General features: G+C 42.3%; 1 protein-coding gene across 2 annotated transcripts; it reads right to left on the bottom strand.

Annotated features, from left to right (window-relative positions):
• Positions 1–6,952: 6,952 nt before the first annotated feature.
• LOC104603983 (putative polygalacturonase) lies at positions 6,953–18,559 on the bottom strand. Of its 2 annotated transcripts, none has more exons than XM_010268176.3 (7): positions 18,408–18,559; positions 18,030–18,278; positions 17,214–17,606; positions 10,784–10,904; positions 8,984–9,158; positions 8,032–8,102; positions 6,953–7,705 (listed from the first exon to the last, which is right to left on the bottom strand). In XM_010268176.3, the coding sequence occupies exons 3-7, from the start codon at positions 17,550–17,552 to the stop codon at positions 7,065–7,067; spliced, it is 1,347 nt and encodes a 448-aa protein (XP_010266478.1). In that variant the 5' UTR covers positions 17,553–17,606; positions 18,030–18,278; positions 18,408–18,559; the 3' UTR covers positions 6,953–7,064. The 2 variants fall into 2 exon arrangements, with proteins under 2 accessions (XP_010266478.1, XP_088758308.1); XM_088902182.1 differs by having other exon boundaries at positions 18,368–18,508.
• Positions 18,560–27,542: the final 8,983 nt, after the last annotated feature.

Below are 27,542 nucleotides of genomic sequence, written 5' to 3'. Positions count from 1 at the left end.
CCTTATTCCTGTGAACCAAACAGGGCCTTATATGTATGCATAACATGGTTTGTTTGCACCTGTATAGATGCAAACTCTACATATGCCTTGTTTATTTTTTGGGAAGTGGAGGCGGTCAAGTTGATATGTCCTAGGAAATGAAATAAATTCATATTTTTATATTTTCTATGTTAATGGGTCCTGTAAAAATAAAGAATGATTTCCGAGCAATCCATTTACCTAGTCAAATTTCATCAAACAATTAATAATTGACAAAAAATTAATCGTCCTAAATCCTTATCTTTTTTATTAAACGATACTAAAAATTAGACGATACTAAATATTTGAATAATTGAGAAAGAAAATTAGACGATACTAAAAAAGCATTTATGTCTTTTTCAAATGCTATTTAACGGATATTTAACAGTTGGTTAATGAGGAACGAAAGTGGCACTAACCCCAAATTACAGGGTAGTAATAAAAAATTGTTCTAAATAAATTATAATTTCGTGTACGTTAAGTTAACAAAAGTATCAATTTTCAGCTAGGCTGTTGTGTGGTGTGAACAAAAACTGGACCCCACATGATGTACTAGTTGATGGGGCCACCGGTTTTCAAATTACGGTTTGACCAAACTGCAGCTGTAGGGCGGAGTATTCTATAAAAGATAGCACCCATCCAGATTGTCCAGATTATATAGGCCGGCCCAGGTGCCAAACTATCGCGTGGACCGGTGGGTCAGTCAACCTTCCTTTACCCGCTGCCCCTTCCCTCTCCCAAAAAACAAAAAATCTTTTAGGGACTTAGGGCGTCGAAATTCACCTGACCGACGTGCCCGAAAACAAGCTCTCCTCGTCTCTTTGACTCTTCTTCCATTCTCTGGACTTTAAATAAAAGGCCTTCATCCCATCATCCCATCAGGCATCAGGCATCTCTCCTTGCCCTGGTACCGACCGGCCTTTTCGCAGTTCTACGATGGCCGCTAAACTTGCCACCGTTGCTTCCATCGTTATCCTCTCTGTATTTGTTGTTCTTGGCCACGCTCGGGATCAGTTCACTTTGCCGGAAAAGGTCGTCACTGAATGGAAGCCCTCCGATAGTTTTCCAGATACTGACGCCAAGTCCACCATCGTCCTCCCCAGCGAGAAACCTGTATCTGAAGCAGAGGAAGCACTGCCGGTGGAAAACCGAGCTTCCGAATCCGATGTCGGCACTGTCGAGGATCTACCCGAATCCATCGAGGCAATCGGGATCACCCAACCGTTGACGTTGACGTACGACATCAGCTTCCGTCCTCCGATCAACCGCCGCTTCCACCACATGCACGTGAAACGCCCCTTCGGGTTCCGTTTCCCTCACCGTTGCCGCCACCACCACGCCAAGCCCTTGGGAGACCCACGATTCACCGGAAAAGAGATCCCGCACGGGAACGACATGATCATGGCTGAGGATATGCCCAGCTTCGATCACTACGCCAAGCTATTGAGAGGCCCGAGATTCACCGGCAAAGAGATCCCATACGGGAACGACATGCTCATGGCTGAGGATATGCCCAGCTTCGATCCGATGTTCTCCGGCGACGCACGTCATATTCCCGGAAAGTGGGGAGGATTTCCCCGCGAGAGACGGTTCTGGAAGAAGCCCTCCGACGACTGGAAACATGGAGACGACGGAAGGAGGTTCCACCATCATCCGATGGGAGATGAGGAGGATGAAGACAGTTTTATGAACAGGTTTCTCAAGTTTCTGAACCACTTTTAATTTGAATTAAAAGTTTCTGGCCATGAATTAGATCATCAGAGGCCTTTATATTTTTTTTTCGCTTCATATCAGAGGCCTTTATATGTATTTGCATATATAATCCTTTTATGATGGCAGATCTGCAGCATATATTGCAGAGTAGAGAAGCATATATACATATTCTAGACTTCTACTAGAGTATTCATGCATGTAAAAATAAATTATTAATACGTAGAGATGCGTAGGTGTACATATATGAAAATTGTCTGAATTGGTTTGGTTCCTTCTTTCCCTATTTTAAAATAAATGATCTCTATAATTATATTCTCTATTTGGTACAAATTGTATTTATGCTATTAATACAAGATTGTTCCCGTGGGACTCCATGCATATTTGCGTTGGGTGATAATAGGCCATGGTTTTCGAACCGCCGTTGTCCAGGCAATTGGTTCTTTTTACCACAAATTTAGGTCTTTGCCTAAAAATCATTGAATCGGTCAACGATGGGTGGTTAATTAGTTTGATCCGTTTTTAGCTTTTTTTTTTTAATTTTAATTATTTCTTTAATTTATTTGTTTAGAACGGGGATCCATTCGGATCAGATCATATTCTAGCCATTTGGTGGAATAGGATTTCGATTTCTATTCTTTGAAAATCCTTTAAACCCCTTTCTCTTTAACTCACGCTAATGGGTGTTATTCTTACGGAATTTTGATCTTGATTCATATCTAAATCAAATAAAAAAATAGGATTTCGTTTCTATTTTTGGAAAACCCTTTAAACCCCTTTCTCTTTAATTCACGGCTTCACGCTAATCCTTCTTGGGTGTTATTTCTTATGGAATTTGATCATGATTCATATCTAAACCAAATAAATTCTAATTTCAAGGGATTTCAATTCTCATTCTAATCTCAAATCAAACGGAACTTAAATGTTAAACCATTCTAAGGGTTCGTTTATTTTTTTGGAATGGGTGCCTAGAAACAGAATTGGAAAGTCCCATTTCAGTTCCAACCGTTTGGTTGATCGAAATGGTATTCTCCATTCCCATTCTAAGTGGAATGGAATTTTGGCGTATGCAGGATTAGCCATTCCATCCTTAGGAATGCAATTCTCATTCTGACTTTTAGTAGCAAGGATTTTAAAACCGAATGGTCAGGGTTCTGGTTCTCGGGTCGTTCGGTCTGATTGTTCGAACCGAATGGGCAGCCCATTTTGACAAAAAAAATAAAAATCAGCCAAACTGTTGAAACGGTTCAACGCCCAAGTCAGCAGTTTGCTAACCAAATCAATGGTTCTGGGGTAAAACGGAACTGGTCATTTGACTGGTTCCCAATTTTTTCACTGTGACTGTCCGGTCCAGTCTGGTTTTGAAAACCATGTTTATTAGTATATATGGGCTTCTGTGAAATATTTGTTATTTTGACACAAATGGTTTGTGTGATGTTCATGGACATTTTCTATTTGCAAGAATGTCATTATTTGTCTCCTTGATAAGGGCAAATTTTGGGTCTTATAATCAATATAAATATTCTTTTTAAAATAATTTCTAGAATAGGGCAACTTTTTTAAAAAATATATATCAAAAAAGGGTAGAAACACTGTTCATCTTCTTCCTCTTTCAAACCATTGAATAAATTTACCCACCTCTGGTCTCTATCTTTCTCCTCCTCCTCCTCCTTATTCTTCTTCCTCATCTTTCTTCTTCTTTTTTGCATCTAAGTTTGGAGCAGAGCTGCTATGAGTTCTTCTTCTTAAATAGTTAGAAGAACACATGAAACACTATACCAATAAATCTTGTGGTTCGCTACCGTCTCCTATTTGCTTCGTCGTCAATGATTTATCCCCCGCTCTCTCATCTGTCTATTTGGCTTATGAACAATTCATCCGCCTTCTAGAACTCAATGAACTAGATCTGGACGAATGAATTTGTTCTCAAACCAGAACCCTCTACTTCAGATCCACCTCTACGCCCAAGATCGCCGGTTTTTCATAGCCATCGAAAGGAGGAGCTTTGTCCTCCTTCCCAATTGATGGAATGCATGGTCATCGAAAGAGCTTCATTCGCCTTCCCAACTCTAGATGATTCATTATTATTGTCAAAATTTTGAGAAAAAAAAAGTAATTGGCAACATCAAAATAATTGGTAGGGCCCGAAGAAGTTCAGATTCCCAACTCCAAGTAGTGGTCGACGAGGAAAAACGGAGACCATGCATTCCATCAAAGTGGTCTGAAGGTGGAAGGCGGATAAAGCTCTTTCATGGCGATCTTGGCTATGGCCATCGAAACTCTTCTAGGTAGTGCTGAGCTCTGGATGCCAGTCTTTCATGGCATCCGCCTTCCTAGGTAGTGCTTGACGATGAAGCTCTTTCATGGCCATCAAAAGGAGGAGGAGGAAAGTCAAAGATGGAGACCGGAGGTGGGGAGATTTATTCAATGGTTTGAAGGAAGAAAAAGATGAACAGTGTTTGTACCCTTTTTTGATATTTTTTTTACTAAAGTTACCATATTTTAAAATTATTTTTATTGATAATAAGAGCCAAAAGTTGCCCTTATCAGCTATAATCCCATTTTTTTTATTAATTACAAGAGAAACATTATTTGTAACATTGCGTTTTTTTACTAATTACAAGAGTGCCATTGAAAGCAATCACGACCTCTTTTTTAGTTGTGCATATGATATTGAATTTTTATGTAATCACAAGAATACCAATATTTGTTAGGGTTTTTTGCTAATACCATTGAAAGCAACCATTGCCTCTTTTTTAGTTGTGCATATGACATTGAGTTTCCCTATAATTACAAGAGTGCCATCAACATGTAATTATAATATTTCCACAAAATTGTTATTACTCCCTTTACTTTTCATTTATTACCCCTTCTCTCTCTCTCTCTCTCTCTCAGGCTGTCAATGGGTCAGGTTGGACTTGATGAACCTAAAACAATTGGGTCAGTTCGGTTCCAGTTCTTTTCAATAAGTTTATTATAATCAGGTCCATCAAGTTAGAGCTGATTGTCCTGAGAACCGATCAGTTTGATTCTAGGTCCAATTAGGTTCTGAGTCCTTAGAAATTATTGTCAAGTCGGTTTCAGTTCTACTTGGACCCAACCCATTGACAACCCTATCTCTCTCTCCACTCCCACTATAGTACTATTTTTATTTTTTTCATTTATCTTTATTTTCAAATTTTCATTTATCTCCAACCACTCTCTCCATGAATTTTTACAAGATAATAAATGTTTTTAATATATTTTTCAATTAACCAATATAATTAATTAATTAAAAGTCTTCTAATCACGTTTCATCTAGGCAAGCCCCGAGTAAGGATTGAAGTATTGGATGAACTTTTAATATTATTTACAAGATAATAAATATTTTTAATGTATTAATTAAGTCTTCTAATTATGTTTCATCTAGGAAAGCCCAAATTGGGATTGAAGTGTCCGAAACAAATCCAACTTGAAAACTTGTGGGCCTGATGCACACTCAAGCCTGAGGCAAGGCTTGAACAAAAATCCTAGACCCAGGCCTTGAATTGTGAGTTAGGTGGGCTTATCTTGGTTGGGCCTAGTACAGAGTTGGGAATATCTCCATACCTTGCACTGACTTAAGCCGAATCCCGCTAGTTTATACAAAGCATAGGGAAAAATTCCTTATAACATACCCTTGAGTGTCAGAAGTCAGAAGTCGATTTATGACAGTTAAATTGACAGAAGCTCTTTTACCTACATTATTATCCTATAGAACTGGAGATAACAAACTAAATAGAGCCCTATAGCAATGGGTCACTTATAGAGCGTCCTCTGTGAGCGCAGATGTGAACTCGTGCAATGGCAACCTTCTCTCTTTGGGGTTTGTGATTCATAGATGAGCTGGTGGAATGGCAACACGCTCAGAGTTGCCAACCCAGATGTAGGCCGACTTCTTCCGGTCTGAGCCATGAAAGCCGCAGCTGCTCACGTAGAACCCCTCCACCTCAATGTCCTTTGCCGTTGGAAGTTGGAACGATTACGAGACTTCAGGGTTTCAAATCGGCTTTTTGGCCTAACTCGAAAATCTGGGATCTATGATTTTGATTCTTTGACTTGAGTCGGGTTCTAGTTTTGGCTGATCCCCTGCTAAATCATGATATCCTCTATATTCTTGAAACTTTTTGCCTTTTAATTTTATAGCCTTAAAGTTTATAATTTATTTATATGTTGATTTTGATTTTTTTTAAATGAAAAAAAATAACACTTTAAAATTTATAAAATAATTTCCTTATCTAAATTAATGTATTTTAAGTCTTAAAATTGTGTTAAAAAATATATTTGAAATTATATAGGTCAAGCTGGGTCGGAATCAAGTTAAACTCTATGGGATTCGATTGGGTTCGGGAATCGTTTATTTTTAAGATGGGTCAGGTCGGGGTGCTGGAGGGTCGGGTTAGGGTTGAGGCAAACCCATGCCGAACCCGACCCATTAACATTCCTATTTTCCACCACTGAGAAACCGAAGATGTTGTAGACGAGGAAGCCTTTCGTTGTTTCCAAGTCTGCAACAATGGATTTTAAGCTGGGGTGAATTTACTGTATCAGAGAATAGAAAAGGGACTTTTTCGATTAAAGCTCCATTGTGATAGGTTAAAAGATAGGTGGTGGCCGGTAGAGTTGTTAGCTTTCTAGCTTTGGAGCACAGATTGGAGAAATTGAGATGAATAGGAACTACAGAAGAATGGTTATTTTGACAGATTCAGAGAAACCCATTTTCAGCAAACAAGGAAAGAGGATTTAATAATCAAAAATAAAATGAGGGGGGTTGCAGCTCTGTCGTGACTCGTGAGCGTCATACATGTCCTTATACCAGGTGCTGTTGCCAGTTGCCACGGTTGGCATCATACGTCCAAACTGCTTCGACTGGGGAGGGGAAGTTGCTACTCTGTTGGGGTTGTAAGGAACAAAGAAAGAATGGAAGGTTGGTCCAACACACAAGAAAGCATAGGTTGAACTTACAAGTGTTTCAAAGGGCAAACATGTAACGTTTTAGTGATGGAGGGTATGTTTCAGTCCACTGACCTCAGGCTCAGGGTATGTTTAAGTCAACTTCAGAAACCTCAAGGTCGTTTAAGGATTTTTCCTAAAGACGAGAAGAGGCTTTACTTAGTTTCAGGACAACCGTAAGCTAAGAATAAATTACTTTTCCTTTTGAGATTGCAGGAACAGTTTATTTTCATTTCATTGAGCTTTTGTCCAATGGAAAAAAAAAAAAAGAATCGTCTATCATTACTAGATGGATTATACATTTGCAGTTTAATGGATAAATGTCTTAAACTGATACCCGTGCTGACATTAATATCATAAACATCTCAAAAGTAACTTGAACAGGAAGCAGTCCTACCGGTGCCGATTAGTTCTGAGCATGGCCAAGGGCTTACCTGAACAGCCGCCCCACTAACATCAGAGCACTTCCATGGAGTACTTCCTGGCGCCACTGCACCACGAAGGTTGATGTTGGAGAGACAAATCTGTGTAAACGGTGAGTTCTTCAGGCCCTGTATTGACCCGGACTGCTGAACCTTCACACCCCACACATTCTTGATCATGACACCATTGACAACAGGGAGAGCATTTGGATTGAATTTGTCATCTGGGTGGTCTCCAACATCCCCTGCTATCCTTATCCCCTTTTGTGCATTCTCCATGTACACATCTGACACTGTAATATTTCTTATGAACCCTCCCCTGCCAATATTTGTCTTCAGATGGATACCAATACCCATGTTATACAGATTGATGTTCTCTGCCAAGACATCCTCCACCCCGCCAGAGGTTTCACTTCCAATTGCAATTCCAGAAAAAGGGGATGAACCTGTAACCCGTCGAATGGTGATGCCAGAGCTCGGACGGCCATAGGCGATGCCATATTCGTCCCACCCACTTTTCACTGCCACCAAATCATCTCCTGTAGCAATGTATGAATCCTCTATGCAAACATTGGAGCTCGAATCTGCATCAACAAATAGTTAAACTTAAAACTACAAAATTCAAGGGACTGTCTGGGTTATAGAAACATTTCTACCTAATATTGCACTAAGACATTAAATCAATGATCCTAGTCATTTGGTGTCCCTGCTGACAATTATGGATATTCTCTTGTTGCCAAAAGCAGGAAGTTCCTTTGGGAGTTAATACTATAAATAATTCAGAAGAAATTAGGGCAATCAGATCAAGCTGTGGCCCCAATCTGGTAGGCAGCCTAATATATGGACAGGAAGACTGTACAATTATATGTTACAAATACTACCACCGCATTAGAGTTAAATTAGAGGTAACCTGGATCAATTCCATCTGTGTTGGGTGAGTCAAAAGGAGCCAAAATGGTAACGTATCGGATAACAACACCACTGCAAATAACAAAGACATATGAGTAGTTGAGACTAATCAAATAAATTACATATATCCTAATATTTATTGCTTTAAGAAGAGGAATACCAGTTAGCCCCATAAAAAAAATTATGCATATACAATTGTAGAAAGTTCTTCCCAACTTGGTCATGTGGATGCCATGTCCTAGGTCCCTTGAACCAGAAACATTCCCATATTGAGCCTTGTAACTTCTACACACCACTGGAACTTAGCAGGATCCTAGAGAGTAACGTTTTGGGAGCATGAAATCTGTGGTCCTCCAATCCATTTATCTTCTTCCAGTCCAGTTTCTCATCTTCCCTGACCCCATATCAATCACACTCAGATTCAATAACATGCTTCGTCACAGAGCATGACCAAAATCATATTGATTTCCTGAACAATTCAAGTATGAATTAATATAAAGTTCTTCCCTACTTGGTCATCTGGATTCCATGTCCTAGGTCCCTTGAATGACCATATATTGGTTTGGAAGGAAACAATTCTATATTAAGCCTTATAGCTTCTATACTCCACTGGCACTTAACAGGATCCTAGAGAATAAGGCTTTGAGAGGATAGAGAGAAGGACCAACTCTCAACATAACCTGATAGAACAGATATCTTCCTCCCCCCCCTCCCCAACCCAACAAAAGAGGTGTTCCTGGTCCCCCAAGACATATATTTTCAGCAGATGAACTGGAGATGTTTTGTTTAAGACAGTCCAGTATCCACTCTTCCCTGACCCCAGCAATGTTTACAAAATATTACATCAATCACATTCTATTCAATAACATGCATCATAAGAGAGAATAACCAAAATCACATTGAACTTCCTGAACAAGATTTAAGTACACATTTATGTTTTTATCTATTGTTACCTGCAATAAACAGGGTGAATATTCCAAAAGGGAGAGTTGCGGAAGATCACATTGGAAATTATGATGTTTTTGGCATTCATAAATTCAACAAGATTTGGTCTTGTGTACTGGAGGGATCTCTGCCTCCACATGTTCCACCATACATCACCCTGGCCATCAATTGTCCCGTTTTCACCTGCAAAAGCACTAGTTATTTAACTATAAAATGTTCCACTCAATATATGTTGTAAAAGAAAATGTAGTTCTGTTTTGAAATCATACTCGATATCAGACTGGACATTCAAGTATTCATAATTTTCTAAAGCCTAGTTGGCCCAAGTATATCCTGAAAGAAAAACCCTGCAAAGACTCTGCAAGCATGGGCAGCCAGCTACGCATTAGGAACATCTCCCCATGAATTTAAGAAACATGTACATGAGGTATTCTTGATGTGCAGCTGGATTCTGTGTTCTCAGAGCTTTTGCTTTCAGGATATCCAAGCTCCCTTTGCAGCTCTGTGAATGGCCTGGTTCTGACAAAACTCATCACACTTCAAATTATATTTTCTTTAAAAACATGGTAAAGATACAACAAAATATCAATCAGAAAAAATGAAAAATAAAGGAAAAGTAAATACTTGTCAAAAAATGAAAAAGGAAAAAGATACAGCATAGAATGCAATAAAAAGTATTGCCCAGTGTTTTAAAGCGCAATGCACAAGGCAAGGCACACGCCTTTTCAAGAAAAGCGCAAAATTACAAAAAAAAAGTCATAAAATTCAAAAAAAAATGCCAAAAAATATTTAAAAATAAATGCAAAAAAATCAAAAAATATTAAAAATAATGTTAATAAAAAATATAAACTTAAATTTTAAAATAAATGTTTTAAAAAACCTATTATCTAAAATTAAAATACATAAACATAACATGTAAAGCGTATTCAAATGAAAATTTAAAAATAAAAGCAAACATATAAAGCATTTTCAAGCATGTAAAACCCACAATCTCTTTTTCTCCTTAATTGCATTGCTTCAAGTAGCTAATGTGATGTAAAACATATTGCATTCTTGATTCTATGAGTCGCCTTTGTACCACGCCCCTCGAGGCAAGCCCGAACAAGTCTATGTTAAGGGTGCGCCTAGGCGCACCAGGCGTGTGCCTTTTGAAAGGGGTACGCCTAGGACCTGGGCAAGGCGCATACCCCAAAATGCGCCTCGCCTGTGTGCCTAGGCGCACCTTTTAAATCACTGGTATTGCCTCAATACTTCTATGTCATGCTGGCACCTTTTTCTCCCTCACATATATTGCTGCAGGTATTACAATTATACACATACACAAATGCATATGAATATGCACCTGTGAACTTGTGCTTATCTGGTTAGAAATAGTTTAAAAGCTGAAGAAGGCAGCAAATTGGAAGTGAAGCTGGTTCCATTTTAGTTAATTCACGGTCAGGCTGTTCTTCAAACTCATAAAATAGTCCAAAGTAGGTAAAAGTAAAGGGAAAATCATTTGAACATGGAATCATCGCCAAATCAGGTGGTTAATGTGGTCTTATTGGTTTGGTCCTTCTCAACAGTTTTGGGCAGTTTTCCACATAATGTGGTTTCGGAATCTGGAGAAATCTGACAGGGTTCAGTCATTTTCAATCCAATGCTAATATGTAATCCGATTTTCACACCACTAGTTTGGAATAGGCTCTGCTATATGACAGACTAATATGTAGTAAACTCATATGTAGTCTACAAGAGAATAGTTTTCAGGTAATGACACATGTAGTAAAAGCAAGCAGAAAAAAGCAGTTGTAGAATTCAGAAACCACCTGTGATTATCACATCATGAACTCCATCCCCATGGATAAAACTCATATACCTCCCTCCAGGTAGTTCTCTCCCTCTCCCATATGAGGGCAAGGGAGCAATCACAGGCCAGTTCCATGTATCCTGTACAATCAAGTAAAGCAGGAAAAGTCAACAGGACTAGAGCATTAATTAGAACTAACAGTGCTACTTTCTACCATTTATCAAAACAATCAAAAGTAATAATTTGGCACTCAATAAACCCAATCAGGACTTGAAAAAGATCTAAAATCAAATTGCAGTATATGCTCAAGTGTTCAACTATGATACTGGAAAGGCAGGAAAAACTTATAACCAATCAAACAATATCATAGAAGTGGCAACCAATACTACGGCAAAAAAAATTGCAAAACCATAAAGCCAAAATTGAGCCAATCATCTTTAATAACTGTGGATTACAGCTGGCTTGTGACCTACTATTGCCGGTCACAAGTAGGTAACTTACCACGGGGTGTGATTGGCTGGGTTTGCCTTTACAGTACAGCCGGTTTTTGTGGCTGCAGTGTAGTATTTTCCGTACAAAAATGGGTCTCAGACAAGGTTTCATTCAACTAGAATTAAGGTTCAGTGGGTGGAATTCTTAAAACTATCATATTTATAATTTTATATTGGTGGTTGATAAACTAAACTAGAATGCATGACTTTATGTTGCAGTGCACTACATCCAACAGAGTTACGCATTTGTTGACATGTGACTAGGAGAATAACATTGTAGATATGTGTCTGGTTCCTCTGATTTCTGGAAAGTAGTCAATATCAGATTGCTTTTTTTTTCTAAATTAAGGAATTCAATTACATTTAGGACTGGATTTAGGACCAGATTTTACTGTCTGGTGGCCCTCAAGAGCATCAAATAAATGAATTAGTATTCTAAAATCTGGACGAGTGATAGGACTGATATTGCCAAATAGGTCAAAACCTAAGTCTTACCAAGGTTGAATCAGTCAAACCCATTTGTACTACTTATGAGGGCGGATTCACAAAATTGTGTTCAAACCGTTCTTACAGCCCTTTCAGTACATTGGAAACATCTCCATACTTGTATCTTTTTATTCATGGAGATATTCTCAATACACGATGAAAAAGGCTGTGAGAATGGTGTGAGCACAATTTTGTGAGGATCAAATTCGATTTCATTACTTATAACTATAAATATATAAATAAATAATAACTTTAGTAAAATATTATATTAAAAGATGCAACTAAAAAGAAAAGGATAATTCTATAACTAAAACGAAAAAAAAAAAGAAAAAGAAATAGGGAACTGACATGCAAGGGAAATATTTAAACATGAAGTATTGAAGATTAAAATCAATAACAAATAGTAAATTTGGTTACAAGAATTTATCTATAAATTAATGAAAACAAGACTTCGTGGTTGGTAAAGCAAAACTCCTTCACGCAAGTTCGAATTCAAGTCAGACAGCTTCCATTTTGCCATAAAATTTAAATTTCTAGTATGTGTATTGATTTTATTGGTCAATTCAATTGTTTTTATGGTAGAACATGTTATCCAAGAAAAAAACTAGCAGTTTTTTGGAAGACAAATAAAAAAGAAATTCACTAAGAATAAGATAGGCTGTATACAAAGACAAGTGATGAACAATCACCGCAAAAAACAGCCAAAAAAAAACAACAAAACCAACTGCCTCCTGAGTCCCAAACAACCAACTCTCACAAGGGCACCCTTAACAATCAAATCAAGAGCTAAATACCACATCCAACTATCCAAGAACCTTCCAACCCAAAACCGCCCAATGCCAACCTCCAGAACTTGATACCAACGAAAGCCTCTACACCCCCGTCTCCCTGATTCAAACCAAAGGAGAAGCATAATTACAAAGTCCTGCACAATGAGGCACTGAGCAGGAATCAGAAATTTCTTTGTGCATCCCAAAATCCCATTTTAATCAATTAGATACAAAAAGATTATTGCCATCAAAAAAAGAGTTGTATGGCAATACTCTTGAAGAGCCTATGTGTTACCGCTCAAGAGAATATTCTTCTCCAAAATCCTTTCAATATTGTGCCTATTGTATTGTATTTGTCTTCAAAAAATCTCCCGTTCCACTCTGTCCATATTGTCCACGTTGCAACTGGTGGAATTACTCCCCAAATAACTTTTCCTTTTTTTGATAGACCAGCTAGACTCCAGCTTCATATAGTAACTCCAGCTAACCTTTTGGAAAGCAAATGCACCCCAAAGCATCTCAAAAGCCTTCAGCCATAGCTCCCTTGTGAACTTGCAATGCATGAATAAATATTCCATGTCCTCGAGTTTTCACCACACATTATATATTTGCTAGGCTCCACCATCATTCCTCTCTTCACCAGGTTTTCAGATGTTAAACAAAATTTCCCAATGATGCTACCCATGTAAAAAGGGCTATTTTGAGAGGAGCTGCCTCAACCATTTTATCTTAGATCCAACTTTTTCTCAAGTGGTCTTGTTTGATCTAAAACATGTTCATCCTCACTCTCCACTACATCTGAATCTTTGCCATCCCAATCTGTTCTTTCACCAACAGAAGTTGAATCAACAAACTCTGATTGTACACTCACGTGATCAGCATCCTTTATCTGCAAAAGATCCTAATCTTCAACTTGTGGTGAATCTTACAAATTTTCCTTATTGTGTCTTGCTTTAACTAATGTCTTCTTCCTCTTGTACATTGATTGCAAGGACCAGCCCTAAACAGCCCATCTTTCAGCCAAGAAAATACGTTGGTCACATGGACCAGCTGATAAGAGCTTGATCCCCTTGCTCTTTTCAAGTTCAAGGAGAATCCACTGATCTCTCTATTCTCCTTTACCAAACTCCTCTGCTTTGATCTTCCTTCTCCCCAAATCTTTCTCTAGCTTCCCTGCCACAATTTCAACAAAACTTCCTCCATCAACTAACCTATCAGCTGCAACCTGTTCTTTAATTTGTCTATCAATCTCCACCTCTGATTGGTTGCTAACCCTTTCATCCGTAAAGCGTTCTCCTCAAGTAACCACTTCAACTCCCTTCATCTCAGTAATCACCTCACTCAAACAAACCTCTTTATTAGAACCTTCTTCCCCTACAGCCAAAATAGACTGCTGATCCTCATCCAACTCATTACAATCTTTCTCCCACACCTCTTGGCAGTATCTATAAAAATCTCGGGTTAAAATACCAATATGGTCCAGATTCTGAAACAAAAAATGATAAAGATGACAAATGACCTTTATCCTTTACCATAGGCACTCATCTAATCACATTTTCAGTACATCTGCTTATGAATTCATGCCAATGTTTTGGAAAGTGGAAATGGGATCATACATTGAACTGGAAAGCTGTAAGCATCACGGGTTCCCTGGTTTAACTGCCAAACCACTCTAAAAGTAATACTAGAACCCCAAGTTCTATCTTCTCAAGGGACAATCTTTAGTCTGGGGCTACATGGCCTACATTTGCATCCTGGGACACTCAGATACCAGTTTTCCATATTTAGAGGATCAGGATCCTACTGGATAGATCAAAAAAGAAGATACCACTATCTAAATGTAAGCAGAAAAAAATTACTGGTATCATGCTTCATGGTGAAAATGGGATCAAGTGTATTGTGGCTCCAAATCTTCTAAATATTGGACAGTTCACAAATTGTGGTGTCCCAGATCCCAATCTGGTCCAATGGCCCAGACCCAACCTTCGAAATGGAGTACTGTGCCACAAGTTTGTTATGTTTTAATGGCAAATATTGGTCAATAGATAGAGACCAACCAAAAAGTAAAAATTAGAATAAAAATATGATCAGTTGACTCTTGCCCATCTAATTCATTGGCCTAATAAGCAGTGCTAGAGTCCTTTGGAGACCAGCCAAATTGATTTTGATGTAATACATAAACCTCCGGTTAGGAATGCAGGACTATGTATGAAATTTTTTGCACTTAAAATCTTTTTAAAAATTTCTAAAAGAGGCTCAATGATATAGAATATTGTTTTTTAAGGATAGAACTTAAATTCATTTAAGGGTTATTTTGTTTGAATACTTGCATTTAGTAACAAGATGGCTCAAGAACAACCTCTTATTAATTTCTCAAAATAGGTGATTTTATCCTTCATTAAATTTCATTTGTTTATTAGTGATTTATTTAATCCTCTGTACTGTAATTAATTCAAGATCAATAGCTTTTTTATTTTGCTCATTTATCCATCCCTTAGTCGACCCAAGTTAAGGTCAACACCTATCAAGTAGCTCAGTGATTAAGAGGAGATTAATAAGATAAGGTTTGGAAAGGATAATTGGAGTTGGGACAAATTTGTCTATCTCTAAAACTAACATCATGTTTTTTCTTGGCTTGTCCTATTTCAACCCTAAAGCACATATTTGAATAACATTCATTCTTAAAAAATAAGTAGAGGGGATACCCCTGAAGGCAATATTTTATATCACTATGCCCTTTTTTTTGCAATTGCAAAAGTATTTTATCTTAAATGCCACTGTAAATAAGCCAAGCTATCTCAGTTCATGGGCCTGAATTTGAGCTCATATGGCTAAACAAGCCTAGTTTAATAAAGCTCAGCGCCCTTGGATACCATAGGATACATTTTGTAAAACTAATACATTGCCTACAGGAAAGTAGATCAAGTCACAGATTGGTTTGTGAAACTGGATGGTGTAAATGATCTTTCTAATAATAATATTATTATTATCATTATGATTCTCTTAATCATACTTGCTTATATATTATTTGAACCTGCTACCCCAGATTTCATGGAACCTCCTATTAATTGATACCAAAAAAATAGAGGAACTGGAGTTCACTGCATCAATACCTAGGGATGGAAATTTCTACCCTACTTGGTGGGTACCTGCCCTTACCCACCTCGACGGGGCAGGTTTTTTTTTTTTTTTTTTGCTTGAAAAACGAATTTTGGGGCAAAGACGGGTTTTGGGATTTTACATCCCGTATGGATACAGGTAGGGTACGGTATTAGGGTACACATGACTCTCATATTGTTGGAAGGCATATTAATTTAATAATATTTTGAATTTTATTTTAAGGATAATTGATAGTTTGTGGCTTTTACACGTTTTAATCAAATTATTAGATATTTTGATGTTTGTTCATGCTATTTTACTTGTTTATTGCTTATATATAATAGAAAATAATAAGAACTTAGATGTGGGGTCTAGACCCAACCCGTCCCTAAATGTGAGGGGTAGGGTTGAGGAGGGTCTTGCATTTTCATGTGTGGGGAGGGTTTTGGATTCTGAAAATCTAATCTGAGTCTTGAGGAGGATAGGAGTTGGGAGGTCTAAGGAAGCGGATAGAGTTTACAATTTACAAAACCTCCTTAATGGCTTCAAAAAAAAAACAAAACCTCCCCTATGGCTTTAAAAAAAAAAACAAAACCTCCCCAAACCCACCAAGGACCATAAAGAGGAGACCGGATCTACTCCTCACACAGGGCACCTCACTTGCACATCGTACCATGCATTGGGAACATCTCCCGTACTTGTAAGTTATTATTCATGGGAGATGTTCCCAATGCACGGTGGATGTGCATGTGAGGCGCCCCCATGTGAAGAGCAGATCCCGTTCCCTTAAAGAGGCTTTCCAATTTCCATGACAATAATAGGCATGAAATAAAATGAATAGACAAGTAGAAATCATTATAATCTTCCTCCTGCTCCACAACTGTCGTATCCGACATTTGGGGGGCCAACTTTGCTATCAATACAACTTGGCATGACAGCCAATACCAAAGGAGTTATAACGCAACTGCCCATTATTTAGGCACCTTATATGGTCATTAAATAAATAAATATTAGGGATATTATTTGCAGCAAGTGCACGCATTTATGCACTCTTCAATATTATAGATTTTTGGGTAGCATGGGTAACGGATGACGAGAAGGGAAGCAGTGAAGCACCATAGTACCGTTATTGGAGGAAATAATAATAAAAGATGGGGAATGGTATGGGCACATGCTGTGTTTCTTGTGTTAGGATTAGCTGCAACTGCTTGATGGTATGTTAGGTGCTGTTTAACTAATAATAACGCCCCACATGAAGAGTATATCCCCACGAGGCCACGACCACTCACTTCGCATCTTCGCACGCATCGACTGTCGCGAAGCGTTATTATTGGTTAAACAGCCCTTAACACTGCCATTAAGTGCAGCTAATCCCGATTCGTTTTCTGTCTGCACATCCTAGTGGGTGTGTCCCCGATACGTCCAAATCATTGTCTTAAAAAGAAAAAAAAAATCATTAGTTTCGCCATGAATAAACATCATCATCATCATCATCGCAAAGAGGGGTGAGAGGAATACAAATCATTGGACAAAAATGATCAAATTCCCGTGGAAAGTACAATGTTTATACATAGTTACATACAACAGATTACGGCTTACTTACCTGAGTAGCTCTTATGACGGCATCCTTGGCCAAGTAGAGAGTCATGTGGCTGGTAAGGTTAAAGCTCTCGGTAAGATAAACGCCTGGAGGGATGTAGAGTAGCGTACCACCTCTCCTCCTCAGATGTTGGATCCGGTATATCGCTGCCCTGAACGCTTTCGTGTTCAATGTACGCCCATCTCCGACACCCCCGAAGTCCGTGATGGAGATTTTGTCGCTCCGATATCTCATCGGTACAGTCCCAGAGCATGTTATCACGTCACCGATAGCCGACGTATATTTCAGGAACGGCACCATGGCCGAGAAGCAGAGGAGCAAGGAGATAACAGATCGAAGCATTTTTTTTCACCTCTTTTGTCCCCCAGTCCCGAGTGGAAGGGTTGACCAGAACCTCTGTAAATGGGGACCGAAACCACGAAGAAAAGCTTTAATGGCGAGAAAAGAATGGAAAATAGATGGAAGCTAAGCTAAGGATTTGATATAAAATGATATCACTAAGGCTGTTTTTGGTCTGATAGAAAATAAGAAGAGAATAGAAAGTTGAGGAAATATTTTCTTAAAAATTTCACAAAATTTATAATGATCCCTCCCTCAACTTTCTGTTTCTCTTTTATTTTCTATCAAATAAAGAATCATACACAAAATAATCACAACTCACAAACGAGAATAGCTTAGAGTTTTTTACTTAAACCCCAGCTTTTAAAAAAATCAGAATTGCAAAATCAAAGTAGGCGGTTTGGGGGAGTAAAGATTATTCCTGTAAAAAAGTTCAGAAAGCGACGAGAGTTGGAAAATGAGATCGAAATTGTTGCTTACCGGAGAATTCCAAATACAAAGCTCCAAAATGTAATCGATTAGTTCAGTGAAGCGAAAGCTCCAAAATGAAGCAGATTTGCGTGGACTGCGAGGAAACTCCAAAACAGATTCTAGTGCGGTGATGTGGAAGCAGTGACAGGGAGCAAATCCAGAGGAGATTAAGATTTGCTTAAAAAGCCCTAAAACTGGAGACGGAATACTCCGAGGAGAAGGCGCCAAACAAAAGAAAAGTAGTTAATGGCGATCCATCTACAGAGAATAAAACAATAATATTAATATAATAAATTAAACTAAAACAGGTACCACCAGAGATGAAGACAAATGATATCAGTACTTGCCCAGAAAGTAATAAGGAATATCAAAGAAGTATTTCGAAACCTGTGATGTATAAGCTGAAATGGAAACCGTTAAAATGACTGGGATTTCACCGGAGGATCACTGTCAAAGCTGCGTTCGTCTTCTCACAGACTCTCGGTGGAGAAAGAGAGGGGGGGGGTGTGAGGGAGAGAAGGATGGGAGAAGGTGAGTTAAAGTGACAATAGTGCCATTTTCTTTTTTAAAAAAGGACAACCACGGCCAGGTCCCATCCTCTCGTTTTCTGTCTTGTCCAGTTGATAACGCGTTCAGGAATCAGGACCAGTCCCGGGTGGTGGAACCCCCGAGTGGCAAAGTTGTGAATCTTGTGATATATGAGCTGTGACGGGCCTGCGAGCAACCGGATTTGATCCCAAGTCTCCAATTAACTTACCAACTGAGCTGCCACCTGCCACCATCAGTTGGTGATCGTTCAATGGGAATACAAGACCAGTAGGTCTGTCAATGGTTCGGGTCTACTCACAGACCCGAACCGTTTATAACGGTTCTGGTTCTATGAATCATTCCGATGGGTTGTTCTGGTTTTAATTTTTCTGTCTCGATTATTATTGGTTCGGGACTGATTTTGGCTGTCCAAACCGATTAGACCTGAACCGATATAAGTATTTTGCATATCTAACATGATAATTTTAGGCAAGTTTAAAATCTAAAACCCTTTCCATTTTTCTATTCGTCACATTTACTAATAATAGGTTATTGAATAAAATATTTTTTATCAAAACATATAGGTCTTAGGTATTAATAGGGATTTTGTTTAGTCAGGTCCAATCGGGTTAGACCCAATTGTCCCAATTACTAAATGGTTCAATTCCGGTTTTGAAACAATAAAACCGATCAGGCTGGTTTTGTTCTAGTATTATTAATTTTAACAATCGGTTTAGAATGGTTCTACCCTGTCTCAAACCAAAACCTGGACAGTTGACAACCCTATAGACCAGTTATTTATCAGGTCCGAGACTCCAAGTAGAGATAGCAATGAAACGGGTTAAGAGAGGGTTTTCCAAATTCTAAACCTTATCCGCCTCCCTTTCAAATCTGTATCCACACCAAAAGCCGAAGCGGGTTGATTTTCAGAACCCAAATTCTTTTCGTACAGGAAAATGCAAGATCGTCTCAACATTTGAGAGTGCATTAAAATAGCATTAACAAACATTAACTTTTTCAATTATTTGATTAAACCTGTAAAAAATATATAAACTATTAATTATTTTTCATATAAAATTCAAAATATTATTACATAGTCAAATTGTAAACTCACAAAATTCATCCCCACCCCAATTTTTACTTTTCAAGAAACCCCCCAGCCTTGAAAATCCTCACAAATGCCCGTTTAAATTTATATTTTGGCTGCCTGTTTATTAATGTTTGGCCTCCCCCGAGAAAATAAAATCCTAACTTCATCCCTGTCTTAATCCGGATCTCAGGGTAAAAAAGAAATGCATTGGTAGCTTTTTAACCATTTGATATCCCATTTATTAGGAAATGGGTTTCTAGCCATTAAGGGCAACTTTTTGCCCTTATTATTGATGGAAGGTGATTTGACCCGACCTCACAGTACAGGTACACGTGGGTATGACCTTGTTTAAATAGTGACTCAGCGTGACAGCACAACTAACATGACCACAACTCGGGAGGAGGGGTCCCATCGAGTTGAGCTCGGCAACTGGACAGATAAACTACTCGCCAAAAGCCGTCTTGCCTGCGTCTCCTCTCCGAGGTTAAGGCACTTCGGGATACCCTGAGGTCGGGGTACCCTGACCTCTCTCTATACCCGAGCTCCTCCCGTTGGACTTCGGACCACTCCTCGACGGGAGCTCACCAACCCACCTCTAGACACCCTGGAGTGAAAACACTTCGGGCCAGGTAGCTCGACATAGCTTGCCACAGGCAGCTCGCTGCCTATGGGATAGCCCGGCACAGGGTAACTCGCGAAAGGGTAGTTCGGCGCGCCACCGAAAGATCTCCTGCCCGACCACCGTACCTGACAAATCTGGGGACATCAGCCATGCCCCTCGTTAGATAGCGTCGCGCCAGCCACCTTTAGAAGGTGCCTTACACCTGGCAGGCACGTACCCTACAATGACGGCCCCGCGCGTGCCACCTCAGCCTTGCCTGTAATGGCTGTGGCAGACTGACAGGGGCGGTTATACCTGCCCTGTCATAAGCCAGAGGGCCTGAAGCAACGGAATTTTATTATAAGAAGCTGATTTTCAAGGAACAAGGTATCTTCGAACCACCTACGCAATCTGCACTCTTAGCCTTCGTTTTTCCTTTGCTTCTCGCACAGAATACTGACTTAATCATCAGAGTGTTCCCGCCGGGCAAACCCCCTAGGAGTTCTTCTTCTTTCTTCTCGTCTCAGGTACCTCTCAGGAGCCACGTGAGTGCCAACTAGGAGTGACCGGATCGCGCTACATCATTTGGCATCGTCTGTGGGAATCGCTTCGAAAAGCCTTTCTCCAAACTTTCATGTCTCTTTACTCTCCAGAAACCCAACACTCATGGCTTCCTCTAGCAACGTCGGACGAAGCACGGAAATGGATAACTCTAGGGAACAACCCCAGCTTCCTACTGTCTGCATCGGACAGTTCACCGTCTCCCTCTCGGTGGACGGAATCCCCAGCTTGAATGTGCCTCTTGCAGTGGCATCTGTCGTCGCGCCACTCCCTGCTACAGTCGGAGCGACGTTCACCGAACCTTCGGTCGTGCCCCCAGCGGCCAGCCCGAACCAACTGGAGGACTTGATGCAGTGCATGCGGGCCATGTAGGCCCAAATGCAACAGTTCCAGCAACTTCAGCTCTATCAACAACATGTGTTGCACCAAGTCTCCCAGTATTAGTATCAGCAGCAATTTCCCCAGTTACCTCAACCTCAGCTTCAACAATCACAGCTTACCCCTCGGCACCTAGTCTCACAGCGAGCTAGGTCTCGCCGACAGGAGGAGCACCCATCTCGCCAAGGAGAGGCCCCCCAGAACCCTCCAAGGAGCCAGGCCTCCACCCATGGCAGACAAGAAAGACCAGCCGCCCCGACCTCGCCACGGGCAGTCAGGTCGGGAGGACCTCAGCTCGCCAGGCCCACGTCGCCTCAGCCCTCAAGGCCTGGTACCCCGTTCCTGGAAAACCGATTCGAAATCCTGGCCACAGGTTCCAAGCAGGAGCCCTCTGTCCGAAGCCGTCACCAGCGGCCCGAGCTATTTCTGGCACACACCATTCATGATAATACAAAAGTGAGCAGCACAAATGCCGAGCCCGCCAGGAAGCAAAGACGCCACCGCCGAGCTCACCGGTCTAGCTCGGGCGAGGTCAAGGCACCCATCCTTTCAGTTCAATCCCCCTATCTCCCGAGCTCCTGGCAGTTCCAATGCCCAAAGATTTCAAGCTCCCCCTCTTGATAAGTACGATGGGTCGTTCGACCCAAATGATCACATAGATGCCTTCCAGTCGTAGATGCACCTAGCAAGAGCAAGTGAGTCGTGCATGTGCGTGGCCTTCTCCACCACTTTCAGAGGAGTAGCCCGCACATGGTACCGGAACCTGACGCCCGGATCAATAAGAAGATGGGCGCAGTTCGCACAGGCTTTCACATCCCACTTTGTTACCAGTAAGCAGTGCCCGCAAACTGAAGAGAGCCTCCTCAACATAGTGCAGAGAGAAGGAGAATCCATCCGGGGCTACGTCAAAAGGTTCAATGATGCTTGCATGCAGATACCGCGCCTGGACCCCGCCGTGCACCTTGCAGCAACTAAGAAAGGCGTGACGCACAAAGAGTTCAAATGGCACATGGTCGTCAACCAACTAGCGACCATAACTAAATTTCTTAAGCTCACGGACAAGTTCATAGCCACCGAAGAGGATATCACCATAAGGGCGAGAGCGCGCCCGAAAAGAGGAAGAGGGAAGAAGAGCCTTCCAGCTAAGGGGACAGCCGAAAGAAAAAGGACGCAGCTCGGGGGGTAAAGCCAGCTCAGTCGTTCTGAGCTCCTGCAGCGAACCGAACTGATTACACCCCACTGAACACGAAGCGGGCCGAAATCCTGATGGCGATCAAAGACGCTCCTCCGTATGTGAAGTGACCACCCCGTTTGAGGGGAAATCCCAACGAGAGAAATAAGAATCTATATTGTAGTTTTCACAAAGATCACGATCATAGCACCGAAAATTGTAAAAATCTCCGCGACGAGATTGAAGAACTCATCCGTCGTGGATATTTAAGAAACTTTGTACAAAATAGCAATAATAATAATAATAAAACAGGTCGGCAAGGGGAGTACGGTAAAGACGCTCCCGAGTCCAGCAGCAGGCCGACCGAGCAGTCGCAGAGGCAGCCTCCGGAAGAGAGGCCGGTCCGGGGCACCATCCACGTCATAGTGGGAGGATCAATCGTCGCGGACAGCACTTCAGCAGCAGCTCGGACGTCAGTTCGCGAAACCGCCCGGGAAGAACAGAATCCTCCGAAGCGGCCGAGGACAGAAGAGCCAATTTTCTTCACGGAACATGATGCGCGAAGGGTCCATTACCCCCACGACGACACACTTGTGATAAAGCTGAGGATCAACGACTTCGAGGTCAGGCGTGTACTCGTTGACTCGGGCAGCTTGGCAGATATCCTCTTCAAAGTTGTGTTTGACCAGCTGCAGTTGCAGAAAAGTGACTTGAGGCCTGCGGACACTCCTTTGGTGGGCTTCAGCGGAGAAGAAGTCCGGCCCCTTGGGAAGATAACAGTACTTGTGGAAGTCGGCACATGGCCCTGCGTAGTCAGACTCAACCACAACTTCTTGGTGGTCGCGACCCCCTCCCCGTACAATGCCATAATAGGTTGGTCGATCACCCATATCCTGCGGGCGGTGGTCTCCACCTACCATCTGGCTATGAAGTTCCCTACAGACTTCGGAGTGGGGGTAGCGCGGGGCGACCAGCTCGAGTCCTGCAAGTGCTATGTCGCCGCCCTGAAGGGAAAGACCAAGGTAGCCGACGACCTCGAACTGGAGCGGCCTACGGAGCAAGGCGAAGAACGAGTCGTGCCCACAGAAGAAACCGTCGCAGTCCCGACCTCAGCGGCAGACCCAGCTCGGACGCTTCAGATCAGTGCTTTCGTCTAGGAACCTCTACGATCCGAACTGGTAAGTTTCTTACTTCAAAATTTGGATATTTTTGCATGGTCTGCGGCAGAGATGCTCGGTATAGACCCCGACCTTATAACTCACAAGCTGAATATTGATCCTGTAGTTAGGCCCGTTAGATAGAAGAAACGCAACCTAGCCCCGGAGCGGTGGAAAAGCTCCTCGCAGCTGACTTTATAAGAGAAGTCCATTATCCGAGCTGGGTAGCCAACCCCGTCCTGGTAAAAAAGGCCAATGGCAAGTGGCACATGTGCGTCGACTACACCGACCTAAATCGGGCTTGCCCAAAAGACTGCTTCCCGCTCCCCAGAATTGACCGCTTGGTGGACGCGACCTCAGGGCACGAATTGCTAAGTTTCTTGGATGCCTATTCGAGCTATAACCAAATCAAGATGGACCCAGGGGACGAAGAAAAGACTGCCTTCATCACGGAGTTCGGTTTGTACTGTTACAAGGTTATGCCCTTCGGGTTGAGAAACGCAGGGGCAAACTTTCAAAGGCTTGTAAATAAATTATTTGCGCCGTTAATCGGCATAAAAGTAGAATGTTATGTAGACGACATGGTCGTCAAAACCCAATTCTCACATGAGTTAATACAAGATTTGCATTATGTTTTTGAAATTCTGCATAAGTTTAATATGAGACTGAACCCAAACAAGTGTGTCTTCGGTGACACCGGGCAAGTTCCTAGGATACATCGTCAACCGACGCGACATTGAGGCCAATTCGGACAAAGTTAAGGCCATTTTAGATATGAGACCACCCCGGAAGTTGAAGGAGGTTCAGAGGTTGAATGGCCGCGTAGCCGCCCCGAGCCGCTTCATGTCCAAATCGGCGGACTGCTGTCTGCCGTTCTTTAAGGCAATCAAGAGCAAAGGGTTCGAATGGACCCAAGACTGTTAGCTCACGTTTGACGAGCTCAAGAAATACCTCGCTAGGGTGTCGATCTTAACTGGGCCCGAAGAGGGCGATATTTTAGAACTGTACCTCTTGGCAAGCGACGAAATGGTCAGTTCGGTACTAATAAAAGAAGTAGATCGGGTCCAATGACCCATCTATTATGTTAGTAAAGTATTGTAGGGAGCAGAAACGAGATACCCAGAGATAGAAAAGCTAGCGTACGCACTGGTAATTGCAGCTCGGAAACTCCGCCCGTACTTTCAGGCTCACACTGTTATCGTTCTCACCGACAAACCTCTGAGGCAAGTCCTACTTAAGCCCGAGGTCTCTGGTCGGTTGACGAAGTGGGCCGTTGAGCTCAGCGAGTACGACCTCCAGTACAAGCCGCGAACTACCATTAAGGCACAAACCTTAGTAGATTTCATCGCCGAATGCACATCCAGCTCCGAAGTCCCCAGGCCAGTTGAGCACGAGGCCCCCAGCTCGGGTGAGCCCGAAGCTCCCAGGCCGATCGAGTCCGAGCACCGTGAGGTAATAGCCAGTGTGGCATCTCTCCTAGTTCGGCCAAACGCGAGCTGGGATGAAGAGCCTTGGATCCTTCACGTAGATGACTCCTCGAACCAACAGGGCAGTGGAGCCAGAATAGTTCTGCACGGCCCAAGTGGCACGAAACTAGAGTACGCGCTGCGCTTCAAGTTTGCAGCATCTAACAATGAAGCGGAGTACGAGGCGTTGATAGCTATACTAGCTCTAGCCAGAGAAGTAAAAGCCAAGCACATCATTTTCTGCAGCGACTCCCAGCTCGTGGTCAACCAGGTCATGGGCGAGTACGAAACTCGCGAGCCAACCATGATTGCCTACTTGACCAAAGTCAGAGAGGCCCTGCTCAACTTCCAGTCACACTTCATCACAAATCCCAAGGTTAGGGAACGTTGAGGCCGACGCCCTGTCCAGACTAGCCAGCACTAGCGACATCACCATGAGAACCGTGTACATAGAGGACTTGCCCCGGCGTAGCATTCTCAGGAGGGCAGAGGAGGTCGCTCCCGTCGTTCAGGCAGAGCCGAGCTGGATTGACCCACTTGCGAGCTTCCTGCTACACGAAACCCTCCCTGCAGATCACAATGCAACCATAAAGGTGCAGCGCCAGACAACCAAATACGTCATGATAGACGAACGACTGTATAAGAGATCCTACACGCTCCCCTATCTGCGTTGCTTGTGGCCTACGGAAGCCGAGCTTGTACTCCGCGACACTCATGAGGGGTTGTGCGGCGGGCACTTGGGGGCCAGGGCCCTTGCCTAGAAAGCACTTCGATAGGGGTATTATTGGCCAACAATGAAGGCAGATGCTATTGAGCTCGTTAGAAAATGTGACAAATGCCAGAGACATGCCAATATTCACCACCAACCCGCTGTCGACCACAAGTATCTCACCAGCCCGTGGCCCTTTGCATAGTGGGGCATCGATCTACTCGGGCCATTCCCGCCAGCAACGGGTGGGAGGAAGTTTTTAGTAGTAGCAGTGGACTACTTCACCAAGTGGGTAGAAGCCGAACCCCTTTTAACGATCACAGCCCGAAATGTCCAAAACTTCTTTTGGAAGAACATTGTGTGCCGCTTCAGATTACCTTGGGTATTGATTTCTAACAACGACAAGCAGTTCGAGGATATCAAATTCCGAGACTAGTGCCAGGACATGGGAATCCGACAAAATTTTACTTCAGTCGCGCACCCTCAAGCAAATGGTCAGGCATAAGTTACGAACAAAGCCATCCTCCGTGGACTAAAAGCACGACTGGACTGAGCTAAAGGATTATGGGCAGATGAACTACCCAGTGTTCTATGGGCCTACCGGACCACGGAGAAGACCGCCATGGGAGAAACACCCTTTAATCTCACCTACGACACCGAAGCAGTGATTCCCGCAGAGATTGAAGTACCTACGCTACGATTAGAAGCATACAGTGATCAGACAAACGAAGAAGAGCTACGTACCAACCTCGATCTACTCGATGAAGTAAGGGACCTCGCATACATCAGGACAACACCCTACCAGCAGAGAGTAGCTCGGTACTATAACGCCAGGGTCAAGAAGCGGAGTCTCCGCATTGGCGACCTGGTCCTTCGTAAAGTCATGGTACCTGAGCCCGGCGCTGGCAAGCTCGGGTCCAACTGGGAAGGCCCTTACCGAGTGAAACGAGTGCTCGGGGAAGGAACATACGAGCTCGAGACCCTCGAAGGGAAACAAGTACCTTGGGCATGGAATATTGTCAACCTAAGACAATATATCTGTAAGAAGTGAGTAGGCCACGAGCAACTCCCAAAAGCCTAAGGGCCAGAATATCGAGCTAATATGACCTCGGCACCACAGGACCAGGTCGCCTCTATGGCATGGGCAGACCCTTAGAGTGGGCCACAAGCCACTCCTCCAGCCTAAGGGCTGAAACGCCGAGCTAATGAAGAAGCCCCGGCAGCGTACAAAACTAAGTTGCCCCGTCAGCATGAACTAAGTACTTGCAGCGCCTGAGCCGCAGGCGACTCAGGCACGAACCTTACAACAAATAGCCCGCCTTGGCATGCGAAGAGTTGAACACGTAGGGACAACTGATGGAAAACTACCCCGGGTGCAGACAGGTCAGGCATGCGCCCTACTATGTCCCTCACCCCGACATACACAAGGCTACCCCTACTAAACAGTTCGGGGCCACGATGACCGTTAAGGTACACCCACTTCAGAAGCTCAATTCGATAGGTTAACAGCTTGGGGTGAATGACCACTTCGACAAAATAAAATGCACAAACTTTTGGCAAAAAGAAAGAAAAAATCTCTTCATTATAGGAGGTTTAGTACATAAATTCCGTTGAGAATGTCTTAACTACAAGAAAGAAAAGGGGATAAGATTCAGTTTACAAATACAAAGAGCGAACTACTTCGGGAGCTCGTCGCCTCTGTCAGGGACCTCCTCGGGGGCAGTAACTGGACCAGCATCCTCAGCTTCATCTTCGGCACCCTCATCTTCGAAATCGGGGTCATCTTTTGACTGACGCACGATGTCGTCAGTGATCCGCGAAGTAGTGATGGCGCTCGTATCCAGATCGGGGTAGAGGTGCC

The sequence above is a fragment of the Nelumbo nucifera genome, chromosome 3 (assembly GCF_055504915.1).
Source record: "Nelumbo nucifera cultivar China Antique chromosome 3, China Antique-T2T, whole genome shotgun sequence".
NCBI classification, from domain to species: domain Eukaryota; kingdom Viridiplantae; phylum Streptophyta; class Magnoliopsida; order Proteales; family Nelumbonaceae; genus Nelumbo; species Nelumbo nucifera.
This window is presented reverse-complemented; position numbering and strand designations above follow the sequence as displayed.

Coding starts and splice junctions, on each gene's coding strand:
- LOC104603983 (XM_010268176.3), bottom strand. CDS start 17,552: ATGCTTCGATCTGTTATCTCCTTGCTCCTCTGCTTCTCGGCCATGGTG. Junction 10,905..17,213: donor CCGTCATAAGAGCTACTCAG/GTAAGTAAGCCG, acceptor TTGATTGTACAG/GATACATGGAACTGGCCTGT. Junction 9,159..10,783: donor TCATGATGTGATAATCACAG/GTGGTTTCTGAA, acceptor GTGCTTTTGCAG/GTGAAAACGGGACAATTGAT.